General features: G+C 44.4%; 1 protein-coding gene across 2 annotated transcripts in view; it reads right to left on the bottom strand.

Annotated features, from left to right (window-relative positions):
* The window catches only part of C2_2H8orf82 (chromosome 2_2 C8orf82 homolog), a 134,526-nt gene extending 113,614 nt beyond the window's left edge, over nucleotides 1-20,912 (bottom strand). Inside the window, exons 1-2 of one of the 2 annotated variants that reach the window (XM_069220916.1) lie at nucleotides 20,655-20,912; nucleotides 881-929 (exon numbers count right to left, since the gene is read on the bottom strand). In XM_069220916.1, coding sequence (XP_069077017.1) covers nucleotides 881-929; nucleotides 20,655-20,681 — 76 coding nt within the window. In that variant the 5' untranslated portion in view covers nucleotides 20,682-20,912. Of the gene's footprint in view, nucleotides 1-880; nucleotides 930-19,374; nucleotides 19,582-20,654 lie in introns of those variants that run through there. The other variant, XM_069220915.1, reaches the window with a different exon arrangement.
* Between the last annotated feature and the right edge of the window lie 681 nt (nucleotides 20,913-21,593).

Below are 21,593 nucleotides of genomic sequence, written 5' to 3'. Positions count from 1 at the left end.
GTGGGATTCTCAAAGTGGAAGGGGTGACGTACGGGGCAGTTAGGCGGGTACGCTCCCCTTAAATGGCTGTAGTTGAGTTATGAACTGTTTGGGCCTGTTGGTGGGCAACAACCCTTTAGTCCATAGGAATTAACCTAATAAAACGTGTGTAGACAGACAGTTGTGGCAGTATTAAACAATATCATAGCAAGCCTCCAGTCGGTGGTACTTTTGCAGTGGGACTGGAGTTTATTATTGTTTAACACTGCCACAACTGTCTACCTACAGACACCTCATTATGAAATAAAGGATGTCAAGTGACTGTAGTGTTAATCATAGGAATCTACCCTATTACAGTAAACAAACTGACTTTTTTTTTTCCTCACAGAACAGTCTTTCTATTTTTACGTGGGTTTCTGCAAAGGTATTTTCCTCATAATAGACCACACTTTTCCCAGGAACAAAGTGAACACATTGAAATCAACTTGTAAGAGAAGTAGGCTGGGAGCTTCAGCCATGGAAGGCTATTATTTGGCATCCCAAAGTGAGTGACTGGGCTGAAACCCCAGGAAGAGAGTGCCAAGGCTCCCAGGGCAATATGAAACTTGTGTATTATTTCTTCATCCGTGTATTTAGCAGGCTAACATACACTTAGAACACAAGTACAGGTACTGATTTGCTTGGCAGCTTAAAATATTTATCAAAAGGAGAGCAGAGAGAAAAAGAATCAAAGTGTGAGGGTAATATTCCCATCCTTGACTTCTTCACATTTTGCACCCTCCTGCTTAGGTCTATCCAACAAGACAACACAAAGGGTCCCATGAAGGCCCAGTATACTTAAGCATCAGTGCATCACAACATATTCAGAGTCATAGAAAGGAAGCAAGAAAATACCCCATACCTTTAAAACATGTAATAAAGTTCTTCACCTTGGCGTCATCCAGGAAAAGCTGGAACACAAGAGGAGAGAAAAGAATGACAATGGAGAGAGTCAAACTTGGAAATGCTTAATCAATCATCCCATGGTCAGGTTTCACATGCAGTTTCACATGTAGAGTGTTTCAGAAATACGCAAAGGTTTGCAAGACCCTGGTTTGCTCATGGGAGACGGCAGGGAAGTACTGTGAGGTGCTTCCACCAACATTGTGGCGTACTGACCGGTGGTGGCTCGGGAAATGAGATTACTAGGCATATTAGGAGATCAAAGGGGTGGAACTTTTGGGATAACACTGGCAGCAAAAGTATTTAAGATGTGAACTCTGAGAAGATGCCTGGAAACTGTCCGTGCTGCACTGGTGTTGCCCTTGTAGTTCATTCACCACAGTGTTGGTCCCCACCTTTTTGGTTTTCCATTCATGGTTCCCCAGATTTTGAATAGTTGCCTGATTTCTAACCTTGCTTACAGATTCAGTTCTGGCTGTGCTGGTTCGCTTTGACTTGTTTCTCTAACTACCTAGATTCCAGAATTACTAGTGAAAAAGGCCTGTGTCATCACTTACACCGACTTCCTTGCTCCCTATGGCTTTGGTTCCCAGCGGCCCAACATTCAGAAACTGGTAAACAAATACTATCTGGCTTTTCTGCATAGGCCTTCCAGGATTGTTCCCCTTCTTTGGGCCCTATTTTTGCTTGTTTTAGTACTTTGTGCACATTAGCACTGTTCCGTATTAGCAAGGACCCTGTTCTTCTCATTTAAAACATGTGCTGTACTGTGGAACTTCTAATTTGGCCTTTTTAATTTCCCTGTAAGTCCACTGTCTAAACTGCACCTGTGGCATGGGAAGCTAAATATCATATGTGGGAAGCACCACTATGCTCTGGCTGAGCTGCAGTTTGGGCACATGTTAGGGTAACATGCCTTTCCAATCAGGGATGTGGAATTCTTTGGGGTCAAGAACAACACGTTTTCATGTTTACTTTGTCCTTGGGATAAGTAGGCCCAACCCTCTGGCTGCCAGTTTACAGAGAAGGGAACTGTCTGCAGTTGAAGTAATGTGTGTCCATATGTTAATACTGTTCAAACTTGTATTTATGGTTCATTAATACAAAACCTTCATTATTAGGGTGAGCGCTGTAAATAAATGTTTTAAGGTCACACTGCACTACTGACAGGGATGCCAGTGGAAAAAAAAGAGAAAAGCGTACACACGTTTGAAAAGTTTAACAATATGAGGCTAAGTATAATGCTCCCAGAATGCTCTCTGATTAGATGCAGATGTTTGCAGAAGCTTGTAAGCAAGAGTGAGGATTCTTTGCTTTTAAAATAAAACGTTCAGAAAAAATGCAAATGGGGAAAAAAAGGTTTCGCTACTATGAAACTTTAGGTGCTATTTCTTTGAAGCGTCATTTAGTAAAATGTGTTGATGCATGCTAGTATTTCCAAAAAATATTCCTAATGGAAAATCACTGTAACCATTTTCAACAAGATTATGGGAAGCATGAAAATAAACAAGCACTGGCAAAGCCAACCAATCCGACATTTGTTTGAGTCTTTTAGTTTCACCATTGCGTGTCTTGTTTTGACATGCCTTTTATAACACTTTTATGTGGGTGCTGCCAGGCCCTCACCATTGTAACAAACACTGGCAAAAACACAAAAAAAAGACGTTTTTTGATCTCTAAAAGCACACGTTGCCACCGGTGGTCTAACAAAGGTCACACAGCTCTCTCCAGGGGTCCCTTCAGCACAGCACCTGCCCTGAGTTAGTCTGGAGAGGGGGCCCCTCTATGTTCTTTGCAAAGGGCCCCCCTCCAGTTTCGTTTCAGCTCTGATTGCCACTGTAGTCCCCAACACTGAAGAAACTACTTTGTGTGCCAATATGCTCCTTTTGGAAGAGAGGAATGCGATCACTCACAGTAAAGCCAGCCGATAGAGAGAGAAATAGAAGTTCAATAAAAACAAAATTTCTTTGTTAACACCAGATCTAATTAGGGACCCAATTCTTAAAGAAAGTCACATAAGTGCACCAATGGTATATGTCTTTGAATTAGTGGCTTTCATGAATTCACAAGAAGTATACCAGGAAATCGTACACCTATAAAATATTTGTAAACTGTATTTTAGCATGGGCAGATATGTATGTGTAGATTTGCTCATGTGAAAATCTATTGAACGTTTACAAGTTAATTTTCCCTCCAACCACTTTTTTCTCCAACCCTGGAAGAAGTTCTAATTCTGCCATTGTCAGGAGTACATTTTCAACCTTTCTTATTATGGCAAAAGACTAGAGAAAAGCTGGTGAAAATCCTTAAAACATGCAAGTTAGTAGGTTTGCAGACTCAAAGGCATTCCAGCCCTGGAAATATTGCTTACTGCTTCCTCCAACCCCAGTATGTAGATCTGCGGAAAGGTGGCAAAATAAGCAAATTGCTACAGCAGGGATTAAAATTGCAGGTATTCAAGCCCTACTATTGCAATAGCCCTGGCATAATCAGAGAGGCTATTATCAGAGCTCTTACATAATGTGATTGCTGCCATAATTTGTCGCCGCACTGCATGGCATCAAAAGGACAAGTAGATGTTTTTACAGGACAAGTAGATTTAAGAAGCAGCCCGTCCCATGGACAAGTAGATATTTTAATAAATTCCACACCCCTGCCAATATAGAAAACAGACTATTTTTCATATTTATTAGTCAACCCTAAGGTGTGCCTCGTAAGCCCACAAGGGTGTGCTAACATAACAAAATAGGGCACATAGGACATTACTGTGTTCTCATAGTAAAATAAAAGGGAATATCTATTTCACCATGATGGCCTTGTACTTCCCAAAGTAATCGTAGGTGAGTTTAAAATTTGATTTCCCTATTTCTGCTAAAGAAAAGGCTATAAAAATATTTCCTCTTTAGAGCATGTCCCAAAACAAACATGGGGTTTGAGAGAAAATAACCTCCCAGCACACATCCTCCTTTAACAAAGTTGTGTAAATCAATGGTCATTTCCGAAGAGTGAAGTACGTAACAGGCCCTACTCAGGCCCTAGATTCAACATAAACTAAGGTGCATCTCTCTTAGGATGCATGAACCCTCACCCACCAAGGTGGCATGCTTCATCATCAATTGGTGCTCGATGTTGGGCGGGTGCTGCAATGCCCAACGGGTCTGCAAGGGGGCTCTTTGCTGGACTTCTTTTTAATCCATCTGTACTCCTGAAGACCTTCAGTCCTCCAATGTGTGCCCAACAGAATTTCTGACAGAGCTAGAAGTAGATTGGAGGGGTAAGTGATGAAAACTAAAATGAACAGCTAGAACTCAGCACACACTTCTCAGGGGTTTGCCGCCTGTTTGTGCTGTAGCTACTGGGGGTTGATCAGAGATTCTCTCAGAACTGTGTTTTTACCTATCAAGAGGGTACCCCCTGACACTATTTCTATGAATGTACTGTGTATGCTTTCATATTCCTTAACTGTGTTAAGGATATCTGTGTGCAGTTCACATTGTGGTGTGCCTTTAAATGCCTATGTATTCCAAAAGACCCGAACTGATAGAGAATTGTATAAGACTGAGACTTCCTGGCTTCCTCTTTTCTCTGTCACTCCCATTCCCCCTTCACTTTAGGAAGTAGTTCTTCTTCTGGCATTTCCTGTGTATTGGCTTTGGCACATTATGGAGAGCATAGCAGGCGGTCCTCAGTCTCTGCTGAACAACATCTATGAAATCAGAGAGTGCCGATGCAAAGACCCTGATAATACCTTGCACCAGAATAACAACCACTTCTTCAACACCAATCTGGATTAGTTCTGAAACATACGAAACTAACAGGGATCTAGTTTAAATTCAATGCAATTGAAATTAAGTAGTTATTGAGCATATATAAGGGTGTAAGGGAGGCTATGGTGTTGTGTTTCTGATACATTTCTGTCAGTGTTACATTGTGTATGCTTTTAACAGACAAGCATAGGGTTGAGGCGGATTCTGGACTCCCGTAAATAAGCTTCTCTCCTTTTTTTGTGAACAGGCTACACAGAGTTCTCTACATCCTATTAAAATGACTGTGTTGGGACAGAAAAGTCCTCTGCATGGTAATGGACGTTTAAACCCTGCCCTGAGTGCCCAACTGTACGACTGTCAGGTTCCGTAATGCTGATTTTCGTTGCCATAGGCAAACACAGATCATGAGTGTGTGCTGTGATATAGGCCTGTCTCATGGATTGAGGCCTTGTTGGACCTGGAGGGGCGCCCAAAGTACTACCCTCATAGGGGTGGAGTTAAGCAGCATGAGCACAGTGGTGACAGCATACCAGGTAGTGATCAGTAGGAGTCAACCGGTTCATTTTAACCTGCACCACTGAAGTGAGGCTTACAGGCTTAGTCACCATCTTAAAATTTCTGCAGCTTAATGCTTAACTCAGCTTTGGAGTCTCACCTGCTGTGACAGACAGCCTTTAAAGGGGAAGAAGAGAGGATGGAAGGGTTTACTTCAAAAGATGCAGAACCCCAGCATAAAACTTCAAAGACCCTAAATCACGTTTAGTGTCTGGAAATGAACTGCAAGAAACTATGGATTAAACCCAGATCTTTGTGACTGGAGGTGAATGTTTGCATTGTTCAGCATTCCGTACATCATCTGTTCTTTTTGCCTTTGTTGCCCTAAGTGGGAAGGGTATGCCCAGACGTGGATCCCATGCTCACTGCGCCACTGGATTCAAGCTAGCCTGGCTGATGAGGGGTGATACCCTGAAACCGGTCCCAGGATGTTTGTTTCCGGTCCAGGAAGGACCTAGCCTAGCAGTTTAGGCTGGACTGTTTCCATATAGAGCAGGGTCAAGACAGATTTGCATATGGCTGGGTCCAAACTAGGATGGCGTGGTGGGCAAAAAAAACAATGGGTTAAACCCATATCTTTGTGACCCAGGGTGAATGTTTGCACTGTTCAGCATTCTGTCCTTCATCTGCTCTTTTTGCCTTCACTAGGAGTTAAGCAGCATGAGCATGGTGGTGACAGCATACCATGTAGTGATCAGTAGAAGTGAACAGGTTCATTTTCACCTGCATTATTGGACTGAGGCCTACAGGCGTATTCACCATTTAAAAGTTCTGCTGCTGTGTGCTAAACTCAGCTTTGGAGTCTCACTTGCAGTGACAAACAGCATTTGAAGAGGAAGAAGAGAAGAGAAGAGAAGAGAGAAGGATGTACTTCAAAAGATGCAGAACTCCAACATAAAACTTCAAAGATCCTAAATCACGTTTGGTGCCTGGAAATGGACTACAAGAAGGGAAGGTTGAGACCCCCAAAATTGTTATCTGCCAAACAGCCAGATGGACTACGTGAGGAGGGAAAGCTCTGCGAGACTTCTGTCTGTGACGAGGACTGGGGGCCAAGGCCTGCTAGTCTCACTGTTGGGTGATGGAACATCACTCAGGGAAACCAAGACCACCTGCTCTGGAGCACAAGCGCCTGCCTGCTTGCCAAGACCAGTGTGCCCTATGAGGAAGAGGAAAGTGTTGAAGGGAGCAAGGTCAAGTGGGGAGCCCTTCTGAGAGGACTTCCAGTGCGAGATGGGATTAGACGGTTGTACACTGAGCGGATCATTGCCCCGTGTGCAGGATCAGTGACCCCATATGCCAGGAGAGGGCAGTCATGAACTTAGCCAGGAATCCAGTGCCGTGCATGAGTATGAAACCTGTACCACCTCGCTACAGTGACCCCATATGGAAGGACGTGCCACGGTGGAAGTAATTGCTGCCGACAAAGTGCCAAGACTTGTGCGGGCCTTAAATCAAATCAAATCATTAACATTTATAAAGCGCGCTACTCACCCGTGCGGGTCTCAAGGCGCTAGGGGGAAGGGGGTTACTGCTGCTCGAAGAGCCAGGTCTTGAGGAGTCTCCGGAATGCGGAGTGGTCCTGGGTGGTCCTGAGGCTGGTGGGGAGGGTGTTCCAGGTCTTGGCTGCCAGGTAGGAGAAAGACCTCCCACCCGCCGTGGAGCGGTGGATGCGAGGAACGGTAGCGAGCGCAAGGCCGGTGGAACGGAGGAGACGGGTGGGGGCGTAGAAGCTGAGGCGTCGGTTGAGGTATTCAGGTCCCTTGTCGTGGAGGGCTTTGTGTGCGTGGGTGAGAAGTCGGAAGGTGATCCTTTTGCTGACTGGGAGCCAATGCAGGTGTCTAAGGTGTGCGGAGATGTGGCTGTTGCGGGGTACGTCGAGGATGAGGCGGGCGGAGGCGTTTTGGATACGTTGCAGACGTTTTTGGAGTTTTGCGGTGGTCCCAGCATAAAGGGTGTTGCCGTAGTCCAGGCGGCTAGTGACTAGGGCGTGGGTCACGGTTTTTCTGGTGTCGGTGGGGATCCAGCGGAAGATCTTGCGGAGCATGCGGAGGGTGAGGAAGCAGGAGGAGGACACAGCGTTGACTTGTTTGGTCATGGTGAGAAGAGGGTCCAAGATGAAGCCGAGGTTGCGGGCGTGGTCTGAGGGGGTCGGTGCGGTGCCAAGGGCCGTGGGCCACCAGGAGTCGTCCCATGCGGTCGGGGTGTTGCCTTAGGGGTGTCTCCGTATGCCAGAAGCGGCTGCAGATACCAGGGACAGTGAAGTTTGGGGCGTTGCCTGGAAAACTGAAGCTGTGACTTGCAGGTCCAGAAAAATCACCAAGACCTGTCCCATGGACTTCAGAGGACGCCAAGAGGACATTGCTTCGTCTCTGAGACCAGAAAGGGAGCACCAAGATCAAACAACCCCCTAGTTTTTGAAGTGCTGAACTTACCGAGCCAACTGAAGCCAAGAGCTTCTCCGATCGCTGTTAGAACGGGTCCTGCAGCTCAGGGACAGACTGTGTCTGCTGCTGAGTGTCCCACGTGCAGACCGACATCACCGAGCAGGACTGGAGCACTGTGAGTGCCTCGGGCCATTGCATCCCACTGAGATGCTGATCGCTTCTGGGCTGCTGGAGCTGGTAAGATACAGTACGGGCCTGCCGGGCCCCAGGGACTTTCTGCTAAAGGTGCTGCGGCACCACTTATACTTTTGCCTGTTTTGTGAAAGTCAGAGTGGACTCTTGAGTGAAGGCTACTAGTGAGCATTCCCTGGATGTGCCCACCAGTGAATGGGGAAAACCCTGACCACATTACGAGGAAGAGGGTAGGACAGGGACTTGCCAGCTAAACACTAGAGCCCAGACCTCAAGAGGATTGTGTTATTGCTTATGAATGTTGTAATACTCCTTAGAATGCATAGTTTTATTATTTAAAAAAACAAGTATTTGACTGGACATTGATTTACTGACATTGCGGAGTGCACTTTGAGTTAGGAGTCGTGCTCACTAACCTGTATCTACACTCCCCAACCCGAGGGAGCCTTTGACTGCTCGCCCACAGCTACCACTGAAAGTCAAGTGCAGAAGGGGTACTTGGCCCAGTCGATAAGAATCTATAGCAGGTCAGGCCTCGGGACATCGGGAGTAAAAGGCCTCAACCACCACTTCGTACCCTGTGGCACTCTCAATCAATTGATCAATCAGGATTTATATAGCGCTGCTAAATTACCCAAAAGGGTATCCAGGCGCTTGCAGGTCCCAGGAGGTTCATTTGAACGTCCAGGTCTTGAAGGCCCTTCAAAATTACTGAAGTGAGGTGATGGTCCGGAGCTGCCTGGGAACGCTGTTCAGGTTTTTGCAGTGACGGAAAAGGAATGTCCTCCACTTCTGCTTTGGTGGATGTGGGGAGTGTGAGCAAGTGAAAGGGAGGCAGAGTGTAGTGTTCTGGACAATTGCTAGAAGCTCAGGAGATGGTTGATGCAGGTGGGTTGGCTCTTGGTTGTGTAGAGCCTTGTGTGAGTGGGTCAGCAGTTTGATTTGGCTGACATCTGAAAAGGGTTCTGACACAGTGTCAATAAGTTTAAACTTGATGCAGCATGCAATATACCAACTAATAGGTACAGTTTTAACAATGTAAGTTACGGGTAACCAACACAGATTTATGAGGTAAGTGGCCTGGTTAGATTTCCAAGGTACTGTGTAGAGCAATTCAGAGTAGATTCATTGTATTATCTTTAATTTATGTGGATATCTTGAAACTATGACATGGATCAGCTCCAGCCTGACAGTTAAACATCCCAGCTGCAGGTACTTTCCCAGTATATATCTTGCTTTTGGCTAAAGAGCCAGGACTGGCTGAAGGAGTGCCTCAGCACCTATGGCTCTTGTCAAGGACCATCACTGGAGAGCAAACATACATCTCCCAAACCTGGTAACGCTCTTTCAATAATGCTCACCAAAGACAAGACAGCTGTGGTAGTGGCTGAGGGATTGGATGGGTTGTGGGTTCTCTGGGATCAGTCGTTGGGGGTTGAGAGGCTCATGCCTTCTTAGGGTTGCCACATGTCCAGATCGATGCAAGAGTAGCCAAATTTACAGTGGTGAAACTGGTGTGCCGGATTTGAGCTCTTTCTTCCAGATTTAAGGCTTTACGTGGGGACTTCAGAAATGCTTTACATTGCAAAACAGGTGTGATTGATAAAACAAAACGGCATGAAGTCCCCTCTTTAATTGCATCACTTGATAGGCGCACAACTTAAAAGAAAACGTTATGAAAGTTTTACATGCTCATTATGAAATGAAAAGGAGGGGACAAGATGGCAATGCAAATGTAACTCGCTGGGCTTTCACCCAGGCCTAAATTAAAAATGTACCTTCTATGGAGAAAATGTCTCAAGGCATTTGCATCTGAACAAAAAGCATACAACCGATGAGAGACTGCAATGGCTGAGTCGTCTGAATGCCAATAATGTAGCGAGAAACTGGTGATTTGTTCTGTTGAAGCACCCCAGCATGGTGTGTGGTCCAACAAAGATCGTGGATTCCTGTCTAGAACACAAGAAAATGGGGCCTAGTCCAGGGAAAATCTGTTTGGGCGTGTAGTGCACTCAGGGTGTTGGCAGGACCTACTGACCGCCAGCCACACAGCGATTGACAGCGGGAGGGTAAGCAATGAGAAATAGACAGCAGCCCGAACTGGCCACCGGACTATCAGAGGCAGCATCCACGGGGAAGGAAGGAAGGAAGGAAGAATGAATGAATAATGAATTAGCACCTTAAACTGGGTAATTGAAGAGCTATAACTCAAAGTAACAAAGTTACAACTCATACTGCAAATTGGGCCAAATGTACTAAAACATTTTCCTTTAGAAAGAGAATGGGTAAAACCCTTTGATACATATGGCCCCTAGTGACTAGCTTTAATAACCGATCTTTGCATCAGTGACCTGAACAAACCCACAACATCTGCTAAGCTTCACAAACACTGGCCATCAAGACTTGGGTTGGAGGGTGTTGACCAGAGTGGAGTTACTGCCTGCATTCCTGCGCAAGACACTCCCGCAGAGAAAACAACGCAGGAAGAAATAGAACAGGAAGAAGGGATAATGAGCTGGCAAATGGGACCCGCTCTTCTTGAAATCTCTTTGAGCACAGTTTAAATAACTCCTCTGGAGCGATACCACCTCACTCGCCCAACCCCACATTGGTATTGTAAAGATAAACAAAGCTAGTGCCGGGTGCCAGAAGAGGACTAAACCAAAATCGAGGGTTAACAAACTTGAAAAAGGATACAACCCTACTGAAAGCCTGAATGAAATGTGCAAACCTTAAAATGTGAAGACTTGGAAAACAGGTTTAAACACAATAATATTGGTGTCAAAAAACTGACTGGGGGAGCAGAGGGGACAGACCTGCAATCCTTTTCAACATGGTCTCTTTACCTCTGTTCTAGGTGACAACCAATAAAATATACACACATAAAATGGCACAGAGTGTGTCCCTTATTGAAAGGAGTAATAGGGAAACTCAGAGTGTGCTTGGTAAGCTATACAGCTTCAAAGTAAAGGAGACTGTTGTTCTAGCAGTAAAGAAATAAAGTGATGATCTCCTTTCTAATCCTGTGCATTAAATATCAAGATATAGCCCCATCCGGCATTATCCTTGCATAGCTCTTTTGGCTTCTAACCCATTCCATTCAAACCCATTCCATTCAAACCCATTGCCTACAAAACAGCTAATGGGGACAGATATGTTATCGTCACAGGTTTTCTACAAGGCAGGAAGATCACATATGGCTACAAAATATGCCCTAAACACAGGACAAGATGCCCTTCGTGTAGCATTCTCAACACACTAGGAAATATTGCATAATGTGATGTAATAATCACAGGAGATTTAAATTCAGTGTGAGACTCAACCCTGGATAGGGGAATGCATTACATACCTAAGGAGTTTTTTTAAATAAAATTAAAACTTCTGTTGAATGATATAGGTTTGCACAAACTTGGAAGGGAACAATATATGAATGAAGTAGACTACTCCTTTTAATGCACTCACAGAACATACTTCAGAATCGACTACTCTCTTGCAAGTTACACCCTCACACCCCTAATGTTGGAAACTAAAATAGATCCTATAATAGTTCCAGACCACTCCCCAATAAAGATCTCCCTGTCGGAGGACATTAGATCACTACCTAGAGGGGGATATTTCATCCTGTGATACTCTAAGAGCCGGTATTGAAAACAGAACTAAAAAACACATTCTTGGAAAATTACAATCCCCCAGAAGACACTGTTATAGCGTGTACATAAGACACTTTCAAGTCAGCCATGCGGGCAAATGTATTGATGCAGTAGCAAACCTAATAAAGCTAAGAAACACAGAGTGTACACTCCTTCAAAGAGATCCCTCGCCGATACCACAGTTCATGGAGCTTTTTAATTTCATAGTTCAAAACAGGAGAGTCACCCACACAATGAGTGAAGCTCACATTTCCATAATTCTAAAACCAGGACAACAACGCTACTCATTGTGCCTTCTACTGAAACATTGCACTATGGAACCTAGATGCCAAGTGTGTCAAGGTGCGGGCTACAACCACCTCACTGAGAGGGGGAGCACTACGGATGATTTCTAGAGGTATGACCGCTTCCATCGCCAGGTGAGAAGACTATCCTTACACCTGCCGATAAAAGCGGCCGGACTCAAGCTGTTGAAAGGAGAGACAGTACCCTGAGCTCCTCGCCAGGGACTTAGTTGAAGCAACAGACCCGACGACTGCGAGTGTCTGCCAGTGGATTCCTCGCTTGAACCTTCAGAGGACCACTGGACAGTTTTGTATCAACATTTTCTATTTTGTTTTGAGCGCATGTATTGAGCAGAAGCACTATCATTATAGGTCCTGATGAATGCTGTGACACTTCTCTTGAGGGTCATAGGCTGAAACATGTTTACCTTCTCTGTCGACACACTTTAGCAGGTTTAAACTTTCCTGCAGCGCCCTGTTTTTAATCTTGACCCAGGGATGGAAGTTGCTTGCAGCCCCTCGAGCAAGTTTTAATCACTACACTTTTTTCTTTTTTCCTCACGCTCTGCTTACCCTCTTACCCATAGCTCTTCATAGGATATCTGTCATACCTCTAGAAAACATTCGTTGTGCTCCCCCTCTCAGTGAGGTGGTTGTAGCCCGCACCGTGATTAGGCATCCCGATGTGAGGAGGTTCCCTATGACGAAGCATGCCACCTTTGGTGAGTAAGGGAAACTGTCCTTTTAAAGGAATACTTTTTCTTAGCTGGGTTATGCTATGCACAAACACCATTCATCTTATGATCGAGACCCAGGAATTTTGGTGTGTTTAATAGGATACCAAACACCTACATCAACAATCAGTGTGAATTATAGGCTGTTGTGAACTTGGACCCTCGGGGGACAAGTCAGGTTTGCACGATCTTCGCTCTGCCCTTAGCATCAAGCCTTTTAAAGTGAGTATTACATTGGATGGAAAGAGCACCCCCTTTGGCCAAGATGAACATAGAAATTACAGTATTTGCTGATGATGCATTGCCCTCGCTGACATCCCTAGCCATCTTTAAAACAGTTGCAGCGCCAATCAGGGAGGGGGCTTTGAGGAGGCAGCTTGTAAATAAACACCAAAAAAAAAAAAATGTCAACCTTACCCTATCACAGGAGTAACTGAATGTCCTAGCCTTCAAAACACCCTTGAAGTTGATGAGCAAATCTATTAAATGCCTTGGCATTCATACTATTCCAAACTAAGAGAACCTATGTAAAGCTAACTATCGACAAGTATTGTCTCCTCTAGGGGGAGATCTCTGCCACAAGACCCCTCTCTTCCTTTTGTGGTTGAAGGGGGATTAACACCACCCAAATTAAGGCGGGTCCGACATTTGTTTCAGGTGCTTTCACTCACGAGTCACAAGGCATTCTTTGTGGAACTCAAGTCCATGAGATCATAGTTTGTCTGGCACAGACTTGGAATGAGACTCACAAATTGTTATATCCACCCAATTCAAAAGGTGGTCCTGCTCTTCCGGATTTGGGGCATTACCGTGGGGCCTCCCAAGTTTATGCTACTGCAAACTCAACTCGTAGGGCATCTGACAAACGCTGGATATGTATAGCCAAAGTGACTGCAGGGAGAAAAGTTTGGAACTTGATTTGGAACCCTAAAGCACAAGACCACTAAACCCTTAGACATATACACACATTATTACTATGCTTGAAATAGGGATTACGCTCATAAGACACTTCTCTACAGTCACTTTTCCCTCTCCACATAGACCACTAAACGCTTACTTATGAAATCACATTAATACTACGCTTGAAGTCCGGGACACTCTCATAAGACACTTCTCTACTGCCACTTTTTCCCTCACCACATAGGCCTATCCCTATCCACTATCGTCTTGCTTTTACACCCTGGCACTCTTGGTAAGTGGAAGCAAAAGAATTGTTTATTTAGAAACTGTTTTCGGAGCATGACACTTTCTTATTTGAATCATGCAAAAATAAATTTCACCTGGAAGAAAATGAGTGGTTTCACTAAACACAACTTAGTATTTGGTATAGCACCCGAGCTTCAGGGCAGCTATTACCCGAGACCTAAAAGTACTTGAAGAATATATGAAACATGCATGTGACATTAAAGGACGAATTACTATGATCTTCAACATTCTTTGTTATATCTCGCCCTGATATATCTTCCATATATGGGTCATTGGAGTGTGGTCCTAGGGAAAGACAATGAAAAGGAAATTCTTTTGGAGAGAGATGCCTAAATGTTCTCACAGAATAGCAGGTAGAGTAGAACTGGTATTTGAGACTGGCTATACTCCATAAATAATATTGCGACACGTGTACTCTGCTGGAGAGAATGTAGTGGGATGGGAGATTTCAGACACATTTGGTAGGAATGTCCACAGATCAAGCCATATGGAACCGACATTTTGGCTGCTATGAAAACGATTTTTGGATATCCTTGCCTACTGACAAGTCATTTGTGCAGCTGCATCTTCACATCAATGCACTTAAATATCAAACAAAAACAGGCAAGATCTTCATGTGGAAGAAAGACCACCATCCTTATCCTTGGAGTACGAGTGCCTGTAGAACATCCTAGCGAGGAAGTGACTTTTAAATGCTCTTTCTGAGAACTTTGAGCCTATAAGGGGACCACTGCTGGAATTTCTATCACAAGGTGTCCTAAAGGTGTTATGACCCATTAATTTGAGAGCCCTACATCTATTTAATTACCAACAGACTATACACTTCTAATATGTTATAAAGATGTGCAATGGAGGGAAATAATGGTTACCTGACAACAAAGTTGTCATCACAGCCTGATTTTTCCAATGCTCTGTATCTGATTTATTAGCAATAACATAGTTGATAAATTCAACTATGAGTTGTGGAGTGGAACTGTAGGGGTAAACTTAAAACGTTGAAGAATTGTAATGTTTATGAAACAGAATCCATTATTACAGATAATTAACTGTTCAATAGGATGTCCTAATGGATTGTTGCATATGTACTATAAGAAAACGTAATAAAGTCTTGGCAGGGCACTGACAAGAGTGAACACATTTCTACTTAGGACTGGGTCTCACAGGCTGCAAATTACCCAATATGCAGACGATTTGGTCACCCTTGATCAGAGAAAAATTGGTATGCAGTGTGTACCAGATAAGTTGAACAAACATAATTTAACCAATACGTTAAAGGCCAATGTAAACAAAACTAAGGCAATAACTTTTGGGAAGAACAAGGACAAATCTAAGCAATATTGAAGGTTTGGCCAGTTAAACATGGTGCATACACCGAAATACAACTCTCTGACTAAATACACAAATACATGGTCCCACGGCGGAAGCTATAAGAGCAAAGCTGTTACCTGTAAGCCCATCATGCAAAGCCCTCACTAGTGTTAGATAAACTTCAGTGTACCACATTTACTTTCATTTACAAAAGTATACTCGAAGATCCAAGATATGCCTGGGGTATGGCTTGATGGACAGGACCTACAACATAAAGCATCATTCATAAATATTATTAGTTACTCGTGCAAAAACAGATACAATTAAGATGGCTTTACAAGATATTTTTAACAAGGAGGTCAAACCCTGATCCTCATACTTAGCCATGATAGTGATTTAGGATAACTTAGTAAGGTGCTCCTTCTCTTGCCCAGTCATAAAAAATATCTTTTAAAAGCAAGGACTGGCACTTTTAAGAAGACTGACATAGAAAAATTAGAATCAACTGCTATTTCAAACTAATTCTAAAATTGTATGCAGGAAACCAAATGCCACAGTATCTAAAAGGGGTATTAAGCAGAGCCACCTCTTCATCCTTGGCACCAACCCTATCAGCACGAACTCACCAACATCCTCAACACCTCTATCTCCATAGCAGCCTTCCCAGATGAACAGAAAAACTTGGCGGTCAGACCCCTCCTGAAAAAGCCCTCGGCCAACCCCAGCGACCTCAAAAACTACAGACCGATCTCCCTACTCCCTTCCCCAGCCGAAGTACTCAAGAAAGCCATTAACAAACAACTCACTGAATACCCAGAACTCAACCAACTTCCCAACACATCACAATCGGATTCTGTGCCAACCACAGCACCGAGATCACGCTAATCGCCACCACAGACAACATCAGAGCTCTCCTCGACCACGGAGAAACTCTGCCTCTGATCCTCTTTGACCTCTCAGCTGCGTTTGACACCATCTCCCACCACACCCTCATCGACAGACTCCACACCATCGGCATACAGCAAAACACCCTCAAATGGATCACCTCTTTTCTCTCAGGACGCACACAGATCATTCGGCTGCCTCCCTTTTCCTCTGCATCCAAGGACATCACCAGAGGCATACCCCAAGGAGCCTCCCTCAGCCCCACCCTGTTCAACATTTAGATGACCCAGCTTGCAAACATGTCAGATCCCACAGCCTCAACATAATCTCCTATGCTGACAACACTTAACTCATCTTGTCTCTCATCGAGGACTCTACCAATGCCAAAACCAACTTCCGCAGTGCCATAGCAAACGTAACCAAATGGATGAGAGGCAGCTGCCTCAAGCTTAACTCTGACAAAACAGGAGTATTGATCTTCAGTAAGAACTCCTCCATCTGAGACCACTGCTGGTGGCCAGCAGAACTCAGACCTACGCCATCACCAATAGACCACATGTGCAACCTCAGTATCATCCTCAACAGCCAACTGACAATCAAACAGTAAATCAACGCAGTTGCCTCCTCATGCTTCCACACCCTCCACAAGCTCCGCAAAATCTTCAGATGGATCCCCATCAACATCAGAAAGACCATCACACAGGCCCTTGTCTCCAGCTGCCTAGACTACTGAAACACTGTCTACACCAGACTCTCCACCCAACTGCTCAAAAGACTCAAGACCATACAGAACATCACAGCCAGACTCACCCTGGACCTCCCCAAACGGACTCACATCAGCCCCCACCTCAGAGACCTCCACTGGCTCCCCATCCAGAAGAGATGGTAGTTCAAAATCCTCATGCACGCCTTCAAAGCACTTCACAATCAAGGATCATCTTACATCAACCACTGACTGAACTTCCACCTGCCCTGAAGACACCTGAGCACCACCTCACTCGCCCTCGCACCCCGCGCATCCAACACAGATGCACCAGAGGCTGCTTCTTCTCCTACAATCCTACATCACCGCCAAGACATAGAACTCCCTACCCTTCCACCTCTGAACAGCACCCTGCCTGAGAGAGTTCTGGAAAAAGCTCAAGACCTGGCTTTTCGACAGAGACACAGCACATACGCCCAGAGACCCCTAGAGCTAACAGAGCGCACGCTACACATACCAACTGATTATAGAAATCAAATATTGTGTACAAGATTCATAGCCCACCCAATTATTGAGTATATAGTCAACTGGAAGAACCCGCCCAACCTTACGGCGCACCCCAGATTCTAAAAATATAGGATAGAATCCATTTTATATCTAAATTGTTGCTGTCCTGAATTTTTTATTAGCCTACCAAACTTTTCTAAAACTGATGGTTTTGAAACGTACAAGAAGGCCCTGGACTGGACTTACTAGCAGCAATCCAATGGAATTTGCTTGATTCAGTAAATACATAGGTATAATATTCAACAGTGTTAACAGTACACAAATGTTGGACAGATGATGAAAGCCTCCCGTAAGCACTTTGAATGCCTAAGAAAACCCCTACAGGGGTTTAGAGGTACCAGACACACCGAGACTGAACCGTGGATAAGTCCCCTTTAAAATCCTCTGAAAGACTAAGAACAATGGCTTACAGACTTAGCGGATACTAAACAAAGGCAATCAGGGTAATCACACTAAGAATAATCTACTTTGCTTGCAAAGATTTTAAAAGTTTAATCAGGTATTTATTATTTTTCTGGTTTTAAAGAGAACACAGAATTTTATGTAGTAGCACATCTTTTATCCTGCGTATATGTAGTGTAAGAATTGTAAGTAAATTATAATAAAACAATGCAAAGGATTTCGTAGGAAAATATGTGTATGTTACCCGACTTACATGGGTAAACAGCAGCAGTTGATTTCTTTAAGATATCCTGTCTTCGTATTAAACATTACATGCCTAATCAACATTAGAAGTGTAATGTAACATGGCATCTGTGTGCAAGTTCTTCTGTATAGATAATAAGATTAAAAGTGGATATTTGTATAGCACAAAACATGCGCAATTGGATGGCTTGGTGAGTGAAGCTGGATAATAACATCACCTTCTATTCAATGTGCTTATAAAAAGCATTAGTTTCGAATGAAGTGTTATTAGCCACTTTTTAAAAATAGTACGTAATTGCTGTGGTGCGTAGTTTTAGGCATTAACTACTACCCAACTTAATGGTAATAATTTCAATTAATTCCAAACAATTGACCTCTGTGTCAGCTTTTTAAGGATTCATTCAAAAATATGCCTTGCTCGTTATAATCAGGTGTTTGCAGCAGGCATCTAGTCCCTCATGGTAACCTGTAGGCGGCGCAAGGAGCTCTTAAAAATTCTGCAATCGTCTGTGCTGTGTTATTAAAAATCCAGCATGTGACCCACAGGTTAAACGCAGTTATCTGCAGAGGTCACAATAACCTTCTAAGATATTCTATGACTACTCAAACCTGTAAAGGGAAGATTGCACACAGATTTCTCAGCAATTGCTTCACAGCTGTTTTCATGGCAGTATGAAAAGAAAGGTAGCTGGATACACAAAGATCTCCACAGCACGTTACTTAATTCCCTAGCCCATCTTTGCAGTAAATACACTGGGCATGCAGATGGAGAGAGTTTGAAAGATATACTTCAGTATTCTACAGTCGCACGCACCTGAAGTTCACAGGTTGAATCTTTTATAGCTAACTCAGCCTTTCATTTTCTTAAGGTGAATAGAATAAACACCATTGATCTAGGTAATAATAACTTCTCGGCTGTGTTAACATGTGACATGTAATAACAATGCAGATGGGCGTGCATGGACATGCTTTTGTTGAAAATAAAGATTGGGGAAGTGATGCAAGGGGCTGTTTGGCGTACTACTGTGCGTGTCATTCCTTAAAAGAGGTGCTTGATGACGAGCATTTATGTCTGACCCCGTGGCACGCATCCTTCCTGTTTTCAAACCAAGAAGATTCCAGCCAAATATTTAGCAAAATGGGCTGAACGATTTTTTGCTTCGGTTTTACGCTTCTCTATTTGAAAGGTGTTTGCATTCCAACCGACGGTAATACGTGGGTCACAATTTCTGTCAATTTAAGAAAGATTATCGCAAGAAAGTTCGCTGGCTGAGAGTGATTTATATCACAGTTTCCCCCCTAAGGTGAACCCTAATGTTCACCGTCTATGGAGATTGAAATGGGAAAAATCTAATCCGGGTGTTGGTGGGCGACCGGGGAGGGGGCTGACAAGTTGGCCTGAGAGGGTGATTAACTGCCCTGGGGCAGGTGGAGGGCAGATGTCGGGAGCAGGGGGGTCTCTCTCCCGGGCAGGAAGGGGAGTGTCTCGGGTACCACAGCGGGGACAGTGAGGCTTGAACCCGGGGAGAGGCCTGTCGGGCCCACCTGTCACTCTGAGGCCGGCGCTCACCTGGCCCTGGTGGTCGATGTAATAGAAATACTCCCGGATCCGGGGCTCGGGGCTCTGACCCTGCACGTAGCTGACGGGCCTGGAGCCGAGGCCCGCCCGCAGCAGGCGGAGGAGCCCGGCCCGAGGAGGGAGCCTCATCTCCGGCCCCCGAGCGGTATCACTCCGGCGGGAGGCACCCGGGCTGAGACTACACTACCCAGGAGGCCCAGGGGGAGCAGCGCGGACACAGAAGAAGGACTACGGGGACACAAAAGAAGGACACGGCGCGGGAGCGTCTGAGTGCAGAAGAAGGACTACAAATCACAGAGCGCCAGACATAAAAGAGAGACTACATGAAAAGCTACAGTGGCGCCCAGTCTAATCGACCTTCTTTCGAAAAGTGCCCAGCAGGGGGCGCTGTTTCTTTGCGTCCCGTTATTATGCATCTCTTGGGTGGTATGCAGGACTTTTAATGGGGGAATGCAGGTCATTCTCAGTAGCATAAAGCAGGGGTGTTATGCGGGCTCCTGCAGCCCATGTGGTGCAAGGGTACCCAGCCCCTTCAGCGCCCCCCCAACCTTTCAAGGTCCACATTCACCTGAAGGGCAATGAATGTGAGATACGAGAAAATAAAGTGGACCCTTTTAACATGCTGCAGGAAAAGGGGTCTCTACTATTTTGTGTTATGCCACTGGCAACATTTTGTATTTTGATTCATACTTTTAAGGTGGACATGAAAAGGAGAACTCGAACAGACTCCTGTCCCTTGATGGCTATTTTTAACACAAAACAAAATACATAAAACATTAACATTTATGTAACAAAAAATAAACATTGCACAAGCACACAAGTTTTTTCTTCCACCTCAGTTAGGTCCTGATGCATGACACTCCCATTTGCAAAAAGTGGTCGCAGATTGCACATCAAATTTGTGGGGATGGAAGGGAGTTTTGCAAACTGACCTATATACTAGGAGGTTGGTTCACAAAACTCAAAATTTTATTACAAGACTTAAGGCTGATATTACGCTGAATCTTTCTTGCATTTATTATGTAGCAGCCAAGAGGAAAAAACTACATTACCCAGAAAACCCTGGGAAAGGATTTAAAACATTGCATCACAAGTGAAAGACCAATAGGACATCTAGCGCTACAATCATTATCCTGACTGAGAGCAGCAAACTCTCTTTTTTTGCTTCTCGCAGTCAAGATAAGTACTCTGCTCACAATTGTTATTATTTATTTGTTTAAATATAGAATATGTTCTTATTTATATATGTATAAGGCTTTATATTTACATACTACTTCAGTGCGCCATTCTTGCTTCATGCGGCGGCCGTTTAGATCGCCGGCAATAAGAGCACATCTGTCTCCTCAAGGTTGCAGGCCGCTTCAGATGTTTTCACCCATGACAGCTTTGTTTATTTAATGCATGGGTGCTTCCCCTGTTGCCCAACGGCACCCGTCTGCTCCGTTTATTCCCTGGAGCGTTCCCTCGACTATCCGCTTCCAGGCCTTTCGCTCCCCTTCTGATTCTACCGATAGTAGGTTTCTCGGCTTAAGCCCCGCCCTTGACACACCTCTGCACATGCCCGACCTTTCTCTTGCGCAACATATTGTTTAACCCCTTAGCTCCCTTGGGGTTTTTCTATTTGGACAGTTTTTTCATTGTTCCTTCTTTCTCAGTGGGTTTCTTTCCCTTATTATCACTTTACAATGGCTGAGGATGAGGAATCTCAGACCATGAAGGAGAATTTAAAAACCTTCATTAAAGATTCAGTCCAACAGGCAGTTTCTGTCTCTGTGTTGGACGTTTCTAAATCTTTGGAAGCGTCTATCTCCCACATTTTGCATAACCCTTCTGATGTTCCTTATAGAAAAGGAAATAAACATGCTGCTCCTCTGAGGGTGCAATTTAAAGGCACTTCTGATAAAACTGGTCCTCCCACAGAGATATTTTTTTTTCGGGCCTTCCTTCTTGTCCCCTCATTATAACAAATTTACAGGACACTGATGATGATGATAGAGTTTCTGATGATGTCATGCCTGATGGGCCACCAGAGAAAAGGCATACATTTCTCCTTCTGATGCTGTCTCTCACCAAGTGTCCAGTGATCTTGTGGATCAGTTAGGTAAACCTATGGTCAATCCTGTTTTGATCCACCACCCCAATTCCACTGAATAGTACCCTTCAGATCATGTCTCTGATTACGTGGCCTTTTATTTAAGACATTCCCTGGA

The sequence above is a fragment of the Pleurodeles waltl genome, chromosome 2_2, assembly GCF_031143425.1.
Source record: "Pleurodeles waltl isolate 20211129_DDA chromosome 2_2, aPleWal1.hap1.20221129, whole genome shotgun sequence".
NCBI classification, from domain to species: domain Eukaryota; kingdom Metazoa; phylum Chordata; class Amphibia; order Caudata; family Salamandridae; genus Pleurodeles; species Pleurodeles waltl.
The sequence above is the reverse complement of the archived record's forward strand: the minus strand, read 5'-3'. Positions and strand labels throughout refer to the sequence as shown.